The sequence below is a fragment of the Venturia canescens genome, chromosome 11 (assembly GCF_019457755.1).
Source record: "Venturia canescens isolate UGA chromosome 11, ASM1945775v1, whole genome shotgun sequence".
Classification (NCBI taxonomy): Eukaryota; Metazoa; Arthropoda; class Insecta; order Hymenoptera; family Ichneumonidae; genus Venturia; species Venturia canescens.
In genome coordinates this window covers 4,361,351-4,382,911 of record NC_057431.1, presented here as the reverse complement: position 1 = coordinate 4,382,911, position 21,561 = coordinate 4,361,351, and the positions used below count along the sequence as shown (strand labels likewise).

Here is a 21,561-nt window from a genome sequence, read left to right as displayed (position 1 = left end):
TAGAAATTGCTCTTGCGAGGAATTACCAGTTGAACCAGTCGTGCCAGAAATGTTTATCGCCGCGCGCGACGGTCCGAGCGACGTCGATGTTATTTTGTTACGCTCTTCCCTTAATCGCAATTTCTCGTAATTATGCCTCACCGCGTGACCTTGGTCATTAGTAAAAGTGCGTTTTCATAAAAGTACATTTGTTTCGACGACGTCGATTCCTGTAGGTCGGAGCGCGAACGGGGGGAAACTGAAAAAAGTGCCGCGCGCGAGTTTGACGAACGGAGCGGGGAAAAGCGTGGAAATATTCCATTCGCTGATTGCGTATGCGCTGCCTCAAACTCGTGTCTCGATTGTTTAATAATATCGATGCGACTGCGATCGCTCGCGTGACCTCGGTCCATCCTCGCGAGCAACGGCGCGTTGTAGAATCCGCGAATTCGAATGCGCCTTGCGTCGCCGCGCGCGAGGTCGTTACCTTTTCTCGCCCCTCCCCCGGGCGGGTCGCCCTCAAAAGTTGCAATGAAAAAATCAAGGGGCCCGACGACGCACTTGAGCAATTAGACTCGCCAGGGTCGAGGGATGCGCGCGCGACTCGAATTCATTATTTTTTCAACACCTCCAAAGTACTCGGCGAGGAGAAACCGTTCGTTCGACGAACTCTGAGCTACCGAAATACTCGACTCGGCGTTACCTTCCAAAAATTCTGATTTTACACAATATCAAGAGTTCATCGCGAGCTCCCAATTCTCCTTGAATTCCAGCTGGTCAATGACGCAATCGTTGCTCTCAGTTTATTCGAATTATTCAAATGAATTTATTTGACGAATGAAAATTTCGTTGCACGATAGTTCGAAGAACACGTATACGGTCGCGGAGACCCGGGAGCGGGAGATGCTTTACATTTGCCAAGCCGGCGTGTCCCGGGCGATCCTCGACCGCTAATTGCGCGCGAGAGTTTAGGATCAGCCTCGCTCACTAATTAGTCCGTCGCGGTGTACTTTTGCTTTCATCCCTTCCCGAGGCTCTTCGTTTTTCCCTTTCATCCCGCTTACCAATCAGAGATCATTTTCCCTTTGGTCGAAAGTTTCGGGTTTTTTATAAAAAAAAGAATGCGATCCTCCGAAACGAGAGGAATTTTCGTCGGGGAAATAATCGCTAGAATTTTCACTCGAAACGTATAATTGCTCGTCGCGGATGCTCTCGAAAAGTTCTCCAAAATGCCTCCCACAGCTCTCAACCGCGAACGCGAACTCTCGCGAGCGTTGGGAATTCAAGATTTCTAAAAACGACTCGTTTAGATACGGTGGAAATGGCCGGTTATCACACGCGATCGCTAATTTTCCAACCTCAGTTTCGTAACCCTCGATAATTGGACTCGTGACGAATTCAAGCTCGTCGTACGTTTATTCTCTCAATTGACACTGCTTTCCGTAATTTGCAGGAAAATATAATACGCGCTTTACACCAATGTCACAAACTCGTTCGTAAACACGTCAAATATTACACTCCTTCGTACGATTGACGCACCGAAACGCGTCTTTTGCAGCTCGTTCGATCTTATTTTTTTATTGTTTCAACTGCGGGATGCTGCGTTCTCCCGTGTGTCGGACCACCAACGGAATTCCGTGCGAAAAATAACTTCATTTTTCCATCGAAATGATGTTTTCACGCTTTTTTTTAAGAGTTTAGAAAACAAACAAATGAGCAGATCTTCATTGGACGAAAAAACTCTGAAATTTCTCGTCATTTCGTCAACTTTCGGCCTCGATTGACGCGGCTCGATGAAGAATTTGAAGAGAGCTCCTTCGAAATGTTCTCTCGCAGAGTCTTGTTGACTCGCGCAGCTGTGCGCGGGGATTTCGTTGGCAAACACGAGTCTTAACGAAAACTAACTTTCGAACTTTCCTTCCACGAATAATCGGGAGTTTGCTTCCCTGCTTGTGTACACCGGCGCGGTTCGAGTCGACTATATATTGCTTAGTCTTGGTCAATCTGCTGACCTCTCGTCCGGCATAACACGACGCGCGAAACGCCTCGGTCTAATCGGATTTCGAGTTTTTCGTGGAACTGCGGAGAATTCGAACGAGGCAAATCGCCCCGTGATTGGCGTAGTCGATAAACGCAAACACGAATTAGACAATTTTGAAAAATCGTTGCGAAATAAAGGATGAAGCAAGTCGAACGCTGAGGTAGCTCGCGAAGAGTGGATATTATAATTTTTCGGTCGTCGTGCACGCATATACACACACGGAGCGATGATTGATACAGCAGACGAGGTGGGGTCGGGTTTGTCAATGAATTTCCAGCTGTGCCCATCCTGTGCGCGCGTTCCAATAACGATATTATTGGTAACAATGGAAGAAAAAGGTCGAAAATTCGCGAGGGTGTAGCTCGCATCCGTTTTTCCAAGCGCGCGCGCGGCGGGGCTTCAAAGATCTTCCGTCTTTTTTATTGCGGAGCGCGAGCGAGCTGGTGCGATTGCGCATGGATAAAAAACGATTTACCGCGGCGACCGCGTGAATAAACTTTTATCAATTTCTTTCGGTCTTATAGTCGTTGTAAAACACCGCGCGGGATATACTTATTTTCCGCGAGTTTATCCAAGTCAGTCGCGAATCGATCCTCGCACAAAGCGTTTTCTGCATAGAGAAAAACGACGTTCGATCTCGTTTTTATATACCTTCGGCGAAAACGCTCCGATCGCTTCTCCTTTTTCACGCTCGACGAATGAACTTGTGGAAAAATTCCGAAAAATTCGGTATCAATCGCGATCGAAATTGATACGACGATCCCGCTGGCTTATTAAGACGCACCATCAATTGTGTCACCGCGATATCGCGTCGGAGAATAACGCCAACGAGTGCGACACGGTGCAAGCCAGTTTAGAAATAATCCGTCCGGCGTTTGGACAGTGGCCGCGGTAACCGCGTCGTGTCAGTGTCAATCGTCTCTTCTGTTCCGACTCCTCGCTTCTATTCATCAATTCGTCGGATTCAACATTATTCTCGAAATTATTGCGTTGCTTGAAAACGGAGCGGAATTCAATTTTTGTGGTGAAAGCACGCGATGTTTTGGTCGATCGCGATCGGTGTGCGGGATGAAAAATCGACTGCTGGGCATAAGCGCGGCAGGTTTTAATGACGAAAAGCTTTTGAATCGCGGGGGAAAACAAAAAAAATCTTTAGGAGAGTTATTTGCCAATTATTTGTGAAGAGATCCGAAATAGTCGGGACGCGAAGACAATTCGAGTGAGACTCGATCAGTTCGTTAAATTGAAAAATCAAACGAGAAAAAAGTTCATTCAGGATTTGATAAAAAGTGAGAAATTGCGGACAGAACGACGATGAGGGAATAAAATTGAAATAAATGAAAAATCAAATGAAACGTATTGTAAAAAATAGAAGGCTCAATCAGGCGCTTTGACAAATTAATTGTAGGATGTTAGAGTGCATCCTGAAAAGCGATGAATTAATACAGCGAGGAAACGTGACTCGCGACGACGAGAGGCGCGAAGCGATCAAGATTTTAAGAAAGAGAAATACGTTTGTAAGCAGGAAAGAAAGTGGGAGTGACTAATAGAGTAAAATTGAGGGAGAAGGCGAAGAAAAAAAAGAGAGAAAAACAGACGTAAACGATCGCAGAAGTCACGAGGTTTGAGTCGAGAACTCGTGATCCACCGACTAATACGTTCTTAACACATTCTCGATCTCTCTCTCTCTCTCTCTCACTCTTTCTCTCTTTCTCTCACGAGTTTTCTTGGTCGAGGCATCTTCACCCGGAATCGTTGGTCGCCATATCGAACAATCAACGACATTCTCGCGCGAGACCGTTTGGGCTCTCTCTCTCTCTCGCGGAAAGAGAGCTTTTAGTGTAACTTTGAAACTCGAGAAGAGCAGTGTTTACCACCAGCTGAAACAAGCACTTTCCGTTTGTTTTTTTTTTTTTTCCACCGAGTTTCATTCAACGCGTTTTATCGCGCCTCGATCGCTCGCCGGTACTCGCCGTCCTTCTCTCGTCGTAAAAAATAAAGGATGATCGGAGAAATGTCTCACGGTTAATTCGCCCGTCGAAAGGAGTCGCTCGACATGGATTCGAACACGAATTTTCACCACGATCTACCGCCGCCGCCACCACCGCCGCCTTCCTCCAGAGGAATGACTCGGAGCACCGAGGAAATGTCAAGAAGACGCGTCTCCATAAGCGAACAAGTTTTCGGTCTCGATAATCCTGGATTCGAACACAATCGACGTATCAGTGCCAGTTCCGAACACAATTCCGACCAGGGACGCCGCAAATCTATTTTACATTATGGTCACAGTAACGGTGGTAGTGTCGAAAATATTCAACAGTACAAATTCGAAGTCGATACCATTCGCGCCAATGGGAACAACCGGAAAAAGTCAGCCATGAGTCTCTCCAGCTCTGTGCGCGACAAAATCGAGTACTCGGAAGAACTCAAGAGGTAATTTTTCATAGCATTTTTATAAATGAAATTAAATCTCGCTCCCTCCCAATTTATTATCTTGGATAATGCTCCTTTCAAAAGATAATACTTCCAAACAAAATCCATGAAAGCTGATGCGATCAACGAACGATCAAAATTCGTTTCTACCCGCGTGGATTTTGGACAAACGTCCAACATTTTCTGTTGAAAAAACATTCGATAATCGTCTGTTCGCGATTATCAATAATTGCCTCGATAATTCTTTGGGTCTGGAGCAACGAGAATATCTATTGGAAAAAAAAAAATGTGAACGCGTACGATGGGCACGAGTCTCGTTTCAGCGATTCTTGGGTTTCTGTCGACAGGTCTTGGCTGTACGTTTTCTGTGCTCAATGCCATGGTCGGGACGACACAGCTTCGTGGGAACCGCCGGGATGGCGTCGAGCCTGTCCCCAGCCCTTTTGTCCGAGTTATAGGAAGTTTGCTCGGACATCGTGTCTCTTCCTGATGGGTCTTCTGATATGGGGAATCGTTTATTGTATCATCGGGAGAGACGCGGCTCCCGGAGGTCCCCTTTTTAGTTTAGCGGCTTTGAGTATCGCCGCCCATTTCGGAGGTTGGATTTTTTCCCTGACGACCTTACCCGCCCTCATTGGTATGCTCGTAACCGGAATCGTCATGCAAAACGCTGGCCTCGTCGATATCGGGGGTGGACACTACGGAAGCGTCATCTCGAATCTTCGGTAAGTTGGAATCCTCGCTAGAGTCGACTTTGCTCGTCTCTCGCTTTCTTTATTTTTTTGCTAAATATCGCGGTCGTGCAATTTCGTATGCGAAAGACGCGCGCGTCGTTAACCAATTCGAAGGAACGAGCTCGAGGGCAAACGCGCCTCCTGCTCCCGATCGCCGGTTTCTCCGATCGTCTTTCGGCTCTCCCCTACTCGTTTATGAAAATCTAACGAACCTGCTCCTGTCCCTCTCGTTTACTATACATCGTTTTTTCCTCCGCCCGCAAGAAACTTTCGGGACGTAGCGCAATATTTTATTCAAAGTCGAGGCCCGCGAGCGCGTCACACGTATAACAAGCGCGACGATAAATATCCACGGACAACTCCAACTCGATGATTCGATTCCGCGAAAGCGCCCATCAATGTTGCTGCTCTTCCTCAACCGATAAATCCCCAATTTTTCGAATTTGAGAAATCGCTCCGAACCAGCACGGAAATTCTTTTAAAAAATCCTCACTCCGCGACTACGATTAAAAAAAACTGTGTCGATTCCTTTCGTAAATATTCAAAAATCGGCTTGAGCATTCTAGTCGGGCGCGAGTACGTTTCGAGGCGGAAAGGCTCATAGATGAGCGTGTAACAAGGTTTGAAACTCGTACACGGGGAGTGTGTTATCGCAATTGCAAGGTTGGAAGGGTGGGCGAAAGAATCGAGCGCGAAAGAGAGTCGGAACGGCGCGATACCGCGCGCACGCGGCCTTGCTCGACTCGCCTATGGAATTCCTTTGCTTCGTTCTATATCTCCCTTGACATCTCCGTCGTTACAACCGTATATCAGCGTATTTTAAACGGGCTCGGTCAACGCTACCGTGACGCCTATTTTTCCAGGCTCTCTCTCTCTATACCGCTATATACGCACTGCTCGTACAAACATACATGGCCGCGCAGCTGAACGAGCAGACTTTAGGACGAGCCGATTTTCCCTGCACGCTGACCCAGTTCATCCTCGCCCCGAGCTAATTCGTTTCGTATACGAAACCTCTGAAAGAATAAATTCATTCTCCGGGTATTTCGATGGGCACGATTGCATTTGTAGGCTCGATTAATTCGTACTGCGAACCGTTCCAGATCGTCCGAGATCCGGAACTATCTCGCTCGATCCATAACCGAATGACCGCATCCAGTTGACCTCGTGGATCCCCGTCGAATGTCTCCGCTCGATTCTATCCCCGAATATACAAATTTCAAAATGAAAAAAGGCTCGGACCAAAATAGAAAAGAAACGGACGATTATTGCGCGCGATTGACTTTACCAGTCGAGAGATAATTTTGTGAAAATCGATACAGCTATCGTGCATCACAATCGCGATGAAGGTCCGATACGTTTCATTGTTTCTTCATATTCAGGGAGATTCCCGAAGGTATTTTCTATTTTTCAAAATTTCATCGTTTTCTTTTCGTGACGACGCGATCTTGGAACCGAAACTACGCGCGTTTCTAAACCGTTTCACAAAGCCTTCGAATTCGGCTGTCTCGATTCTTCTCTCAATTTTGCAAACTTTCTTCGCAATGATCGAATTCGAAAGCCGCGGTCTTCTCGTTCCTCAATATCGGAATTCGTCGATATACGAAAAATCCTTGCCGTCGTGCGCGTTCAGCGGAGGAAAAGGAAAATGTTATTTATACCGAAATAAGCCCGGAGGACTCGTCAAGCTCGAGCTACGAGCGAACGAGCACAATATCTCGATAATTTGTATGGTATAGTCGCTTACATCGATAGAGACAGACAAAAAAAGCTACGAGTTCCGGGGTCGAGTGGCTGATTCAGGTGAGAACAAGGGATTTACGTTTACATTATTGATACGTTTTCGTACGGCCGAACCGATCGGCTTCGACGACGTCGAATTTATACGCCAGCTGTTTCAACTATACTTTCCGCCTCTTTTCGAGTTTCAAAATTTCACCGCGACACAATTGGATTTCAGGCATTGCAATAAATCGAGTGAAAATCGTCTTTTGGTTATATTTTTTTGAAAAAGTTGACAAACTATGGAAATATCTGCTCCCGCAGAGCGAAGCAAAATCATCGCGAAACGCGTGTGTGTTTTTCGAGATTTACTTTCGGCGAGTCCTCCCCGGTTTCGAGCGATATCTTTGTAACCTTTAATCACGGTATTCCGAGATTCCGAGGTAAAATTAATGGAAGAAGGGGTGACCGAATTAGCGGGAAGGGGTCGGAGGTAACGAAGGATGTTGCGGGACGGTTTATTCGGGCTACGGTTGGACACGATCGGCTCGAACGACGACGGTGTTTTACAATGCTCTCTCGCCTATGTGCTGGGTAATTACCGCACGCATCGAGGTTGCACAATCCGATATAGTTGATGCGCTTGCGAGACTTGCGTAACAGCTTCACCAGCCTCCGCGCTCTATTAATCCTACGTGCGTTTCTCGAATCGTTCAAAAAAGCAATCAACCGTTTTGCCCTCTCTCCATAAATTTCAACTCTCCAGGAGAAGGCGAGCTCTTTTGAAAACTCGTAAAAAAGCTAATTGCGGCCGTATAAACGAATTTAAAAACTGCAGCGAGACAGAGCGTCAAAACGGAGGAGGAAGTGGGGGAATGAAAAAAATAAAAAAATCCGGCGATTTCGATCTCGCACTGAACTCTTTATTTTCCTTCCTTATTCGCACCCCCGCGTTAAAGCGCCATAAAAAATGCGGGAAAATGTCTAAACTCGAACCACGCGTCGATGCGTCGTCTCGTGACATTTCTTCTCATATAATCCATATACACAGTTTTTACAGCCGCAAGCTGGCAAATGAGTAATCTTTGTCCCGTGACTCTGAACTTTATTATGGAGGCTTTATTGCCAGAGCACCGTCGTATGTAATCATAGCAAGTTCTTTCTCTCAATGCGAGTCAACGAAAATGAAAAATTTTTACTCCGTCCTCGTTCGCGCGAGGGCTTTTCGCGACAACTTTTCGTAATCCGCTCATTGAATTTCTATACGGTCGATCCATCCATCTCGCAGGTTCGAGACATTTTCGCCATCTCGTTTAGAAGCGAGTAGAGAGCGAAAGAGCGAGGAGGGGAGAGAAAGATGTTGCGCGTGACTTTGCGCGCTGTGCCAGACGCCCGCGCCCGCTTTCCAAAGAGACGCGCGTTCGATAATTGATCGGGCTCGTATGAACAAATACGAAACAAGAGTCACGAGGTTCCTCGTGCTTTCGTTTTATCGGGGCAGGCTGCTAACGCGTTAATTTTCGTCGCTCGTATATATGTACGCCCGCGTACTTTTTAATTCCATATAAGTTGACGGGAGTCACGAGGTTGACGCTTCAATAAATGTCAAATAATAAAAACACATTTTTATCACGAATTTACGGCCGCGCTGCTTCTGCATATATCGATCCAAATCCCACTCGCGATCACGATCGATTTGTAAATAATTGTTCCTTGATCCGTCACGAGGACGGGATAATCACGAGATGTAGAAAATATGAGCGATATTCCCAGCAGCCGATAAGATTCGACTCTCGACTACCGTTCGCCCGGCGGGGAGCATCTTTTTTCCACACTATCAATCCTTCGATATCTAGATACGCGCCTTGCCATTCTTTCCATTCCTCCCGCGATTAAATCACCTCGTGACTACTCGTGACACATCGAGACTTCCAGGCGCTAAGCGCTCGTAATCGCTCTTCGCCACAGATAAACCATATTTTTTTCTTATTTTCGAACGATTATCCGATCAAAATACAAATAACGCGCGTCCTCGAAAACTTCTCGACGACAATAGGAAAGTTTTGCTTTCCTTCGAATCACAATTTTATCACTCTCGCTCCCAAAATCAACTTTTTCCAATGCGAAATCACGCCGCAGCTTTTCATAGAGCAAATATCGATTATTTTTATACCGTAAATTTTTTTATTTCAGAAAAATCGCCCTCGTGATAATCCTGACGAGAGCGGGTTTGGATCTCGACCCGAATGCTCTCAAAAGGCAGCGGATCACGGTACCGAAGCTGGGTCTGATACCGTGGCTCGTTGAGGCGGCGATGATCGGTGTTACGTCCGTGTATTTGATCGGTTTACCATGGATTTGGGGCTTTTTGATCGGCAGCGTAATAGCCGCGGTTTCGCCGGCCGTCGTTGTGCCTTGTCTCTTCAGGCTCCGGGGCAAAGGTTACGGCGTGGCGAAGGTGAATTTTTTAAAAATTTCATCCTCAAATTGAGTACGAACTGAAATTAAAAGAAAATTTGGATTTTTTTCCCCCCCCCCAGGGAATACCGACCCTCATAATCGCGATCGCCGGAATCGACGATGCAGCCTCCGTCGCGATATTCGGGATCGTAAAGAGCGTCATGTTTTCCCAGGACGCCCTTTGGTACCAAATCCTGCAGGGCCCGATCTCGATAATCGGTGGGATCGGTTTCGGCGTCCTCTGGGGATGTCTGGCAAAATACGTGCCAGAAAAAGGCGACGTGAGTATTGCCCCTCCTCCGGGTTTTCCTCCACGTTGCATTGAAAATTCTCCGCAATTGACTCGGCGAACATTTGCATGATCTGTGTGTCTCTCGTAGCCAGCAGCGTACTTTTCTATTCTCCCCATTGGAGAATGAAAATTCCCATTTTTTTTTCACCCGCGTAGTTTACGCGGTATGCAACAAAAATCTTGGTAACGCGGAACACGCCGGTCTGGTTTGACGCGGGTCTCAGGGCATATTTCATCATTCGAGTAATGAGCTGTCACGATCGATGTAAAGAGGAGCTATAAAAAACAGAAGGAAAAAAGGAATAACGAAGCGGAGGTATTTTTCGCCGCGAGGTCGAATGATAAAAGAGACGAATGTGCATCCGGAATGTATATTTTCGTTCTCCTTTCCCTCCTTCCCCCATTCCGCGGATGCCTTTTTAACATTGTTTTTTTTTTTTTGTTTTTCGATATCCCGAGAATCTCCGCAATAAAATCGAGTCCACACGTATATTCGTCGCTTCATTCAAGTTCATTTGTAGGTTAGAAGAGGGTCGAAAAAAGTGGATTTTTCTGTCACCGAGTTTGAAGCGAAGCGCTTTTTATTACGCTCCGTAAATCGAATAAAGCGATGATTCTTAAGCTCGCTTAGGGCCGAGTGGTCTTCTCTAGGAAACGCTGTGTTTTCAGCGTTTATGTGTTTTCAGCGGAGAAACACACATGGGCTATCGATTTTCTTGAATCAAATGTTTGGGAAGCTCACGAGCGTCCGATCTCCGTGTATATATATATACACGAGCTCGTGTGCAGTCTAGATTCGGTGGAACAGTTTGGACGGTGCGGTCGAATACTGGCCGAGTACAGTGCGCTTTTGCCGCATCGGCACCTGCATCGGCCCGATCTCGCTATCGCCCTCGCTCAGCTTCCTTTTCCCTATTTTTTCGCTTTGACTTTTAGTTTGATTTTTATTTCATTTTCCGCGATGATTCGAAGAGACAGTTTCCTTTTTTTTCGCCAGCGATCGAATGGAACGGAAAATTAAATGAATTTTGCGATCGTCGCAACTTCTTTTCGGCGCGCGTATGGAAAAAAAAATAATTGATCGGTATCCAATTATTTCGGAGCCTCCTCCTCCGAAACATTTTGCTCGGTCCCGCAGCGGCGCGCTTGATCGAATCAAACGGTTGTTGCAGCCTTTCGTCATCCCGATGAGAGTTCTCATGCTTCTGGGCGGTGGTTTATTGGCCGTTTTCGGGAGCGAAGCGGTCGAGCTCGGCGGAGCTGGTCCTCTCGCGGTCGTTGCCGCCGCTTTTGTCAGCTGTTATTTCTGGCAGGAGGAGGAAGGCTGGGAGGTCGATGAGGTGAGTAAAGCAACGTCATTTTTATTTCATTATTGCCGATAAATTCGAATATACGCGCTCGCGAATCGGCTCGCACTCTCGGCGTCACTTTATTTCGTTAAATAAATGGAATCGACGCTCGAGCCAAACACACCGAAATATGGTGAGGCCGGATGGGGAATAAAAATAAAAATAAAAATGTAAAACCGGGAGATTCGCGAAGCGCGGCTGGGCCGCGAACGAATTAGATTCAAAACGCGACGAGAGAGACCTTTTCCCGAATGTAGTTCACGTACGAAGGATTGTGTTGGGTGCGGCCGCGTGTATGCGTCCGTGGGAAAATGTGTACGACGGAAGTCTCCGTATCTGGTTGTTCCAAAGGCCGGAAGAGCCTCGCAGCGGAACGATAGAGAAAGAGAGAAGAGCACGCGAATGCAGGAGCGTCGACACACAAACCAGCGCGCACTCGGCCACGTACTACGCGGCGCAGCACAGAGACAGAACGAAAATCGCAGATTCTCAGGCTATTCTCCCGCAGCACGCTTCCCGTTAAATATTCGGGAGCTTTCCCGACCGAATTTAAATTCAAGCCCCTTCGAGCCGAGCGAGCGCTTTTTACATCGCGAGATACATTTCCGTTGAAGCCTCTGCGGCGACGTTTTATCCGATCGTTCGCGGTAACTCGGATCGGAACACTAAACTTTATAGCCGGAGTTTTGAAAATATTTACGAATAACCGGGAAAAAAACGGGGGCGGGGCGAGCATCGAAAGTGTACAAATTTCACGCATAATTTTCGGGGCTTTTGACAACCGCGCGTCGCATCCCAGCACCCTCGAAGGCTCTCGATCGCTGCCCTCTGAGCTCGCTTTTGTTATCACCGCCGGCCCATTCGCGGCCCCCGCGAGTCCGAAGCTCGACGAGAGTCGCTCCGCGGCGCCTCGTAAAAGAGGGAAAAGTGGTCGTCGAACGACCAGTCATCGAGCCCCTCGGAATATTTCCATCGCGCATTTTCCTCAATATAAAATAGCACAAATTCTTATATGCGAGCGCGTATCCGGGAGAAATCCGCGGGCGTGAATAATTCATCATTATCCGTCTGTGCGAATGGACACGGCGCGGGAGGGATCGATGCGAAAGTCGAAAAAACCTCGCGAATGAAAAGCCGGCGGGGAAGGTTTCAACGAGCTTTTTTCTCCGTCGTCGACGCAATACGGCTTTTCTCGCGATAATACACGAATTTATATTCGAGAGTCTGAAACGCGCGATACGAAAGTGCTGGGTATTGCGAGAGAGATTATCCGACCCATACAATTTGCACTCTGGATTTGTACGCGCGCGTATCTCACTCCGCTCACGGTCCGTGTGTGTCTGTCCGTGCACACCGGAAGTTGTCGATTTCGCGTACGTACGGTCTATATACTCGTTTCGAAGGACGTACGAATTATTTTGCCGAGAATCGTTCTGGACGTACGCGCCAATCCAAATCCCTCGATTCGCTCGAATTCGTGCAAACAAGCGAACCGAGGCTCGCCGCGCGGGGAGAGTCGGAGCGACCTGGTGAAAAAAATCGCATAGTAGAAAGAAACTAAGGACAAAAAGTATTTTCTCCCGTGCTTACAGAACCCGGTGGCGATCGCTTTCGAAATATTCTGGATGATTTTCGAGCCGATACTCTTCGGGCTGACGGGGGCCCAAATAAAGATCAGCGAGCTGGAGGGTTCGCAGGTCTACCTGATAATCGGCTGCCTCATGGCGGGAATAATAGTCCGAATTTTGGTTACGGTCCTGGTCGGGATCGGCTCCAAGTTCAACCTCAAAGAAAAAGTCTTCATCGCCCTGGCGTGCATGGCAAAAGCGACGGTCCAAGCGGCGCTGGGCCCGGTGGCGTTGGACGAAATAGACCCGGCGCAGACCGATCAGCTTCGCTTCGCCGAGACCGCCCTGACCTTTTGCGTCCTGTCGATACTGTTGACCGCCCCCGCTGGCGGAGTCATCATAACGCTCTCGGGGCCGAAGCTCTTGACGAAAACGACCGCCCCGATCAAGCCTCAGGAAGGCTGGAGATCGAGGAGGCCCTCGATACGCGACATTTCGATCATAAACGAAGATCCTGATCTCGAGGAATCGGCGGCCAATAAAATTTGATTCTTCGATAAATGCTCCGTCACCTTTTTTTTTTTTTTAAAGAGAGTCACAATTATTTGACCAAAAAAATGAGGATGGAAGGGGGCGCGAAGAAATAGAGTATTTTCGTCGTCGTATTCCCCCCCGCCCCCGCAGCCCCCGCTGTCGCTATACATACGAATACGTGTAAATTATAATTTTTCAATAATTGTACATATATATAGCCAATTAATGTGCCTTATAAAGCGAACAACGTTCGAGGGTTACTCGATATAAAAACAAATCCGATTTCGGGGCTTTTCTGTTTTATCGATCGAGCTGACTTGTATTTTTAATTTTATTTCATTGGCCCCGGATACTTCCGCTCGTATATTTAATAAAGACGAAGGAATACGCTGCACGAAAGCTTGTTTTTATTTCTTACTTTCCATTATCCCTTGGACCTGCTCGGTTCGTCGTTCGATCGTTAATTCCTTTCAAAAATACGCTCCTTTCCCGCCTACTTCATCGCCCTGGCAGCAGAACGTTTTTGTATACATGACAAATCTGGGAGCACCGCCGTCTCCGCTTATTTCTTATTATTTCAATTGATTTGCTCAAAAGGAAAAACTCAATCGGAGCAGCCTTTTTTCATAAATTCAACGTCATTCCTGCTGCGTCGACGGTCGATCAGGTTTCTCACACTTGCCGCTGCAATGCCCACATTGCCCACTGTCGATAATGTCGGACCGACAGCCGAGCGATGGAGAGCGAACATAAAAAACATTTTTTCGGGAATATATTTTTTTTCCAACTCAAAATTGTAAAAAAAAATCGATAAGGTTAACAGAAAATTGGAGGTTTGAATTCATTTTATTTTTTTCGACTTTTGGGACAATAGCTTGCACGTCATCTTGCGATTATCATGGAAGGAAATTCGCGCGTTCGGATAATCTTCCGATTTTCCCTCTGTCTCGTCTTTCTCGATTTATCATTTAATTCTTTTTTTTATAAACATCGTTTTCGCTAAACAAGTGTCATTTTTTCTTCGTAGTCACCACAAATGTGTCGGTGAAAAATATAACTATATTAATAATTTTAAGTTATTATTGCTAAGTTGATGTTCAGAGACGCGAACAGGCGAAAAAAAAGCGGTGGAAAAAATGAGCGTCGTCGAGACCAAAACCGTGAGCGATTTGGTTCAACAAATGATTATTTCTCTGTGCGGGGAACAAAAACCAGGTTAAGTCCGTTTTTTTTATATAAAATTCTCATAACTCTTAACTCATTGCCCAATAACGCCATGAAAAAATTCATCTCGCAGCAGTTTACATTTGACGCGGCGAAATGTTTTATTTGTATCTCACCAATATCATAACCTCTAATCTCCTTTAATTTTGTTATTTTCAATGTGTACAATTTTTCAATTATCCTCACGGTAAAGGAAAAACTCGATGAAAGACGCTACTTGATATTAAAAAAACATTTTTTTTTTTAAATAATTAACTTTTTACGCAATGTTTAGATGTCATACGAAAGTTTATGAGATATTCGCTCGGAGTGTTATCCTCAACTCCGTCGTCGGAAATAGCTCAGGAAGACGAGACGACTGTAACTAATCGCATGAGAAGCAAATTGTTGCCGAGAGCTGCATTGAATTTTGATAAGCTGCTCAATGATCTCAGAGACAGAGTACGTGAAGATAAAATTTTACCAATTAAGAACCAGAACGATTATGAAAACGATATTATATATGATTTTTGAAATTTATGTTCCAGCCTCTAAAAAATCGATTAAACATTCTCTTGTTTTTGATGAAAATGAGCCAATCCACTGAGCAAATGAGCGATCGACTCTACTCGGTTCCTGACATACGGGATGGCCTGAATTTGGCAATTGCCTCGACCAGTGGTAATGAAAGAATCGAAGGTGTAATCCTTAACTCCCTCAATGTTCTCAACTTAGAAAAAATTTCAAATTTTTTCCAGGTCATAGCTCGCAAGCTTCGTGCTCGAATGCCCCAATCGTAGCACTGGCTGAAAATGAAGGGAACGTTAATCGAAGTGTGATACCAACTCGTATCTTTAGCGAGGATTTCATATCCGAAAAAGTTTTGGTTCAAGATCTGATATATTCGTTTCAAGGAATCGAGGGAAAAGTATTGAAATTGGACTCAACTTATGGTTTCCAAATCGATCCTACAGTAAGAATCAGTCGTTGGGACAAACAAGAGGTTTTGCGGCTTAGCGAATTAGGCTATCTGCACAATTTTGTGCGACGAATTTTAGAACGAATTTCAACGGTTGGTGCTAGTCGAGTCGCTGATAGTTTTGTCGCTGCTCTCCATAAAGAATTGTCCGAATATTATCGCTTCATCGCAATTATACAAGAACAAGTGAACAGGTAATTTATCTTCCAGTTTTGGAACACATCTTTCGTCAGTTATTCACAAGAAGCGAATATTTACTAGTTTTCCAGTTGAAAATAATTGAAAAAGTAAAAAAAAAAACATTATATTTTTGATTTTTTCTCAAGAGCCCAAAGGCCGATGAGTGATTGTGATTACGTGAGTTTGTCCCACCTACGCTTGTGGGCTTTCGATCCTTTGGAGACGTTGAAATGGCTAGCGAGCATTGTTCGAGCTTGTCAAAGTCACAAAGGCGGGGCCCTTGCTTCGGCGGTGTACGAGTTCGGTCATCACGGGGACCCGGCAGTGAAAAAATTGGTCAAGAGAATACTCGAAAGCGTTTGCGATCCTCTTTATAACATGCTCATACGATGGATCGCGGACGGTGAATTAGATGATCCTTACAAAGAATTTTTCATCGAGGCTTGCTCTGATGTCGGTGGTGATCGCATGTGGCACGAAAAATACCAAGTTCGCGATTCTATGGTTCCTTCTTTTATTTCCAAATCGCAAGCGAAAAAAATCCTCGGTACCGGAAAGAGTATCAATTTTCTGCGCGAAGTTTGCAAAGATTTTTCACCTCTCCAAGGACGCGGCACGGAAAATTTTAGGAACAATCACGAAAAGTACAGTGGTGAGAGTTTTCCAAACTCAACAAATTCAAATATTTTTCATTTTAATATGCATGAATTTCGGAAAATATACAATTTGAAATGTTTTGCAGTTGATGCTTTCTTCGATATGGATCCCGATGGACCGTTACAAACAATGATGGATGCAGCATACAAAGAAACTTCGACGCGAGTCGTTGAAATATTAATGAAGCAGTATCAATTGATGGATCACTTTCAAGGAATCAAGGGCTACTTGTTACTTGGACAAGGCCATTTCATACAGCACCTGATGCATTTGCTCGAGTAATAATCGAAATAAAAGAAAAACCTTCGAATCAATTTTCCCTTTCCCTCTTTCATTATAAAATTGATGGATTTTATTTTTCATTTCCAGGCCCGAATTATCGAAACCTGCGAATTCTCTTTACCCCCACAACTTGTCCTCGATATTGGAAAGCGCTATAAGAGCAACTTGCACGAAACAAGAGGACATTGACGTCCAAAGACGTTTGGATGTCCGATTATTAGCACCTTCGGAAGGTGAGACGGGATGGGACGTTTTTATTCTTGATTACAATGTCGACGGTCCTATTGGCACGGTAAGAAACTTTAAAGAAAAAATGAGTCATTAAGAATCGTAAACAATCTTGAAATACAACGTAGATCCTCGAGCCCTGCCGCCAAACATATCAAACCGTATTCTTCTCACTGTGGCGAGCAAAACGCATGGAGTCGATTTTGTCGGCAATTTGGAAGCAGCAAACAACTTCAGCAAAAATATTTCGTAAAATGCCTGAAGTTTTGCCCATCCAAAATCACATACATTTGATTACCAGCAGTATGGTCCATTTGGTACATCAGATGCAGTATTATTTTCTTTTCGAGGTAATATTCTTTCGTTATTTCATCTTTTTTGTGTGAATTACGAACAAAGTCTTGTAGTGAAAAAAAACGAAAACAAATCGATCTGTCAAACTTTTCAGGTCATCGAATGTTCCTGGGACACATTTGCGAAGCAATTGAGACAAGCGTCATCCCTCGACGACATTATCGCTGCTCATAACGTTTTCGTCGATTCTGTAAGGCATGGAACATTGTTGGACAAGGAATCAGAGGTAATCGGAAAGAATACAAAATTTCTCGAAATTTTATAAGCAATAACTCGTACGATCGGAATCAATTTTAACGTTGACGCATGTTTTTCAACGACCACCACTTTGTTTCTTTTCATATCGATGGTAAGGAATTAATGGATCACTTGCGTTCCGTTTACGGTCCAATTCTCGATCTTCAAAACTTGGAGGAAACATTTTTAGCTCGAGCGACCCAGGAATACGAGATACGATTGAGCACCACAAAGTTTGTTGATGAAACGAGCGAAGAATTGAAAAAGTGGGGCAGATCGAACAGCACGGATCTCGATAACAATGAGCGACAGGCCGCGTTCACGAAGTATTTAAACACACTTTCCATTCAACTGAAACTTTTGTCTCGGACTTATCAGGTACGTTGATAAACAAGCATTGCATTCGAGCGGCAAAATTTCTAACAAATGAAAATCATGGTTATTCCTAAGAATAAAACAATCCGAATACAGACATTGTTTGTTTCATAAAAAACGTTCGATTGCAGGATCGTGTTAAAAAATTCCTATTGATGCTGGCATCAGCGGAAGACGTATCGTTACAATTGTTGAGCGTTCGTTTGGACTTTAACGATCATTACAAGAGTAAAGACAGCAGATTGGCGGCGCCATTGACATACCAGCATCGAAAGCGAAGCGATTCAACGTTCATGGGATGTAAGTGACCCGAATTACTCCCGAACGCCGCGTCAACAACGATGAAAGGATCGATTGGCAAGAGGATCGACATCTCGGAGGAAGAGAAGCAAAGAATTGCCGACAAGTTGTTTCAATACTCGCCCGGTCGTCGTGCAGTAGGTAAGAACGCAGCGGCGCAGGAGTTGCCAAAATGGAAAATAACCATCGAGGACCATCATGGAAAATCGAGGATACACGGGACGAGAACGAATTTGAAAAACGTCGAAACGAGCAAAAAAACGTTTCGCATGTTTTTGGAAAATGAAATTTTGGCTTCGGCTAATTTGGAATTCGATAAAAGTCCTTTCGGTGATTTGAATTCGCCTGAAAGTCCTCACGATCTTAGTCAAATTGAGTTCTCCATTTATCCTTGTAATTTGTCGTTTTTGGGATTCGATGAAATAACTCAGGATTTTGAGGACGACGAAAAAATGGAAATCGCCAAAATCGATGAAAATCTCGAGATTCTGGAGCAGGAAATTCCTCCGGAAAGTTCGTCAAACTTTTCCTTCAAACATGATCGTTTTGATATCGAGAAGAAAAATATCATGAGAAAGTATACCAATAACAACAATATCGTTGGAGACGATGTGGGAAGTTGTAACGTCGAACACGACGATCGCCACCACGATCTTCTACCTTGGCACGAAAGTTTCCCGATGAACGATGATTCCATTTCCGTCGAAGGTTCCATTTCCGGTGACGATAGTCTTTCTAAAAATATATTGCATGAGAATAAAAATGTTGAGCCAAAATTGCGGAGGTTTCGTCGCAAGCTTGCCTCCATTTTTTGTTGCCTCGGTTGAGGGAAAACGAACCGAAAGAAGTGTTCTTTCGAGTTAAAAAGTCATTAGGAATTCCACCGATCGAAATTTCCAATCGATCGTTCATCCTCTTAAGCTCGAACGATTGAGAGGATTTAAGATTCGCTAAAAAAACAAATTTCTCGCTCTTGCTTCACCACGTGATTCCAATGAATCCCAAATATTTTCTTGTATAGTGCCATTCGTGATAAAATCAATGCCAGAACATATGTCTATATATTAAAACGAACATGACAAAAAAATAATACCGTTCGATCGAGCCATTTAATCAGTATTAGAATATTTTCCATTTTCAACGTCACACTCGTGTATTTTTTTCACTAAACAAAAGCCACTGGGAATGAGCAGCACAAAAATGAAAAGATTTTAAAATAACGTCCAGAAGAGATAAAATGTACCTGCTTCATAGGCGAACATTGTAAATATAAATAATCACACATATATAGATATTCGTGTATTGTAATTATGTATATGTTTCAATACATTATTTTTCGCACTGCCGCGTTCAATCTATTTTTCAAATTTTATTCGCATATCGAGCAAACACTCGACATCTAACAAAAATGAAACTACTTTGTTTCTTTTTTTTTTTTTACGAAGGGGGCAATGTCGAAGAAGAAAAACAATAAAAACAACCTTCAATTTGTTAATCGTTGGGGAATATTCCATTATCCAATTGCTTATTTTTAGTTTTTTTCCCCTTTGAACAGAAATTATTTTGTTTTTAAGAAAATAATTTTATGAAGTGAAATTTTAATGGTTTAATGTCCAAAAAATGTTCATCAAAATTTTGTTGATTTCTTTGCTTCTCAGGTCATTTTAGTACTTTTCGTAATGTACGAAGGAGAACGAAGCCGAGTCAATGTTTTTTTTGAAAATTCATCCATATTCATTCATGGTTCGTCAAAAAAATGGATAGTTTTTCACTAAAAATCTCGATCGGCCCAAAGTCGGAGAATATTTTGGACGTAAAAAATGATTTGAACAACTTTTCAAAAAGTATTCCCGGACGAGAGGAGAAGAAATGAGAAACGAATTCGTATATAGAAGAATTGATTTTTTTTACCGCCTGCCATACTCGTCGGGATAACGCAGAGAGGACGCGCTCGGTGGGTACCAGCATGACAGGGATTTGGGATTATCATTGCGCAAGGTCGGTATATCGTACGGTTCGAAGCATACATAGATATGTACCGTGGATGGAAGTCCATGGTTACGTCTGTGGAGTGTGTCCACAGAATCCATCACCCAGTTTCTCACACGAGCCATTACAATTCTTTATTTTGCAATTTATCATCAAACACGAATAATCAAAAAAATAACATTTCGATCAAGCTCAAAGTCTAGATGTTCCAATTGTCGCGTCACGGAGGCGAATAGCTTGCGTAAACTCATCTGTATATGTAAACGGGAAATAATTGATAAACCATCGAAAACCTTTGGAACGTGAATAAGTGCAATTTGAAGAATGAAATAATCATTCGGAGGTCGATGATTTTTGGAGTTCGAAGCCGTGAGAAATGAAATTTGTGCCTGGTGATCGAACAACCACTGGTCAAGATTCCGCCTCCTTGTCACGCTCAACCTCAAGGTCAGAAGAAAAGTGACGCGTCAGGATTACAATTCTTTTTTGTCCTTCGAACAATGCAATCGACACAACGATCAACCAAAAGTTTAATCTCGGTGAGTACTCGATTGCGTCTCGCTACCACTTCAATCCCGCCGCCACATACAATAACGAGAAATCAAAATCATCTTTCCCTTTTTCAGACCCGAAATGAGACTGAAAATCCGGACGATTGAACGAACAGGAAAATCAAAAAATCTTGAGTAGCAATAGAATTAAAAAAAATGAGACTGCAAATCAAAATAAAAGTTTGACATTGGGAGGAGGAAAAAAAATGAAGACTGTCAAATTGAAAGTTTGGATAAAGAAGGAGAAAAGACCGGGATTGGGAATAGTGCCAATTGTTAAGAGATAGCATCAAGGGGTTGTTCGAATAATAAAAAAACAACCCCGCGCGAGGGGGAGGGCCTTAGGGGATAAAAAATAAAAAATGGAATCCTCGAACGTGCCGAAGACATCAAATTGGCCGGCAGTCGAGAGCGATATTCACGGTTACGTGGGGGAAAATAATACGGCAAAGGGCAAAAGGCTCGGCGAGGTGGAAACAACGATGAGAACGACGACGACGACGACGACGAGCGAGGTGGGAAACAACAAGGACGAACAAGCTGAAAGTTCAGGCAGCGAAGCGGAAACAGAACCGGCGAGAAGCTTTCATCGCAAGCTCAGCACCAACAGAGCTATAAAAAATGCGGTGTGTATCCCCCCCACGGTCGGCCGCGCGGTCACTATTTTTTTTCGCGTAGCTCTTCAAACATTCAAACTTGACCTAGATCAACTTTTTCTAATAACCTTGCAAATTCGAGCAGAAAGACATCGAAATTCTTCCCTAATTATTTCGATTATTGCTAATTTATCAAATTATCCATTCGAAGAATTTGAAAAGGCGAAATGAAATTTTTCCAAAACAGTTAACATTTTTATTTCGTTAGATTGTTGAGGTATTGGATCGAGAATAAAATAATAAATCACAGTTGAACATGAACTCGTTAAAGAAAAGTTCAAATAAATAACGAGATAATTTGAACGGTTTCAGATATGTTGGACAAAGGAAGGATTTCTAATGAAGCAAACATGGTCGTTTCAACGATGGCGAAGAAGATATTTCAAGTTACGAGACAGAACGTTGTACTACGCGAAAGATACGAAGGTCAGAGAAAAAAAACGTCAGGATTATATAAC

At 44.1% G+C, this 21,561-nt stretch overlaps 3 protein-coding genes across 8 annotated transcripts in view; all 3 read left to right on the top strand.

Moving 5' to 3' along the window:
• Positions 1 to 1,977: 1,977 nt before the first annotated feature.
• Positions 1,978 to 13,506, top strand: Nha1 (Na[+]/H[+] hydrogen antiporter 1). Its single transcript, XM_043432751.1, has 6 exons — positions 1,978 to 4,453; positions 4,801 to 5,178; positions 9,103 to 9,367; positions 9,450 to 9,650; positions 10,834 to 11,001; positions 12,603 to 13,506. The coding sequence occupies exons 1-6, from the start codon at positions 4,077 to 4,079 to the stop codon at positions 13,125 to 13,127; spliced, it is 1,914 nt and encodes a 637-aa protein (XP_043288686.1). The 5' UTR covers positions 1,978 to 4,076; the 3' UTR covers positions 13,128 to 13,506.
• A 511-nt stretch (positions 13,507 to 14,017) lies between these two features.
• LOC122418137 (gamma-tubulin complex component 3) lies at positions 14,018 to 19,261 on the top strand. The gene is made up of 11 exons (XM_043432189.1): positions 14,018 to 14,327; positions 14,611 to 14,777; positions 14,864 to 14,996; positions 15,074 to 15,488; positions 15,621 to 16,126; positions 16,217 to 16,409; positions 16,501 to 16,705; positions 16,770 to 16,991; positions 17,090 to 17,221; positions 17,350 to 17,610; positions 17,739 to 19,261. Exons 1-11 carry the CDS (start codon positions 14,249 to 14,251, stop codon positions 17,913 to 17,915), a joined length of 2,490 nt encoding a protein of 829 aa, XP_043288124.1. The 5' UTR covers positions 14,018 to 14,248; the 3' UTR covers positions 17,916 to 19,261.
• A 675-nt stretch (positions 19,262 to 19,936) lies between these two features.
• Positions 19,937 to 21,561, top strand: part of LOC122418347 (diacylglycerol kinase eta) — a 30,863-nt gene continuing 29,238 nt past the window's right edge. For 5 of the 6 annotated variants that reach the window (XM_043432494.1, XM_043432495.1, XM_043432496.1 and 2 more), the window contains exons 1-3: positions 19,938 to 20,435; positions 20,523 to 21,073; positions 21,416 to 21,529. In XM_043432494.1, coding sequence (XP_043288429.1) covers positions 20,810 to 21,073; positions 21,416 to 21,529 — 378 coding nt within the window. In that variant the 5' untranslated portion in view covers positions 19,938 to 20,435; positions 20,523 to 20,809. Of the gene's footprint in view, positions 20,436 to 20,522; positions 21,074 to 21,415; positions 21,530 to 21,561 lie in introns of all 6 variants that reach the window. The other variant, XM_043432497.1, reaches the window with a different exon arrangement.

What these genes read in the sequence shown, in the direction of transcription:
- LOC122418137 (XM_043432189.1), top strand. Translation starts at nt 14,249, where the DNA reads ATGAGCGTCGTCGAGACCAAAACCGTGAGCGATTTGGTTCAACAAATG. An exon ending in GGCAATTGCCTCGACCAGTG is followed by an intron (nt 14,997 to 15,073) that starts GTAATGAAAGAA and finishes AATTTTTTCCAG; the next exon opens with GTCATAGCTCGCAAGCTTCG. An exon ending in AGTATTATTTTCTTTTCGAG is followed by an intron (nt 16,992 to 17,089) that starts GTAATATTCTTT and finishes CAAACTTTTCAG; the next exon opens with GTCATCGAATGTTCCTGGGA.
- Nha1 (XM_043432751.1), top strand. Translation starts at nt 4,077, where the DNA reads ATGGATTCGAACACGAATTTTCACCACGATCTACCGCCGCCGCCACCA. An exon ending in TACTCGGAAGAACTCAAGAG is followed by an intron (nt 4,454 to 4,800) that starts GTAATTTTTCAT and finishes TTCTGTCGACAG; the next exon opens with GTCTTGGCTGTACGTTTTCT. An exon ending in AGCGTCATCTCGAATCTTCG is followed by an intron (nt 5,179 to 9,102) that starts GTAAGTTGGAAT and finishes TTTTTATTTCAG; the next exon opens with AAAAATCGCCCTCGTGATAA.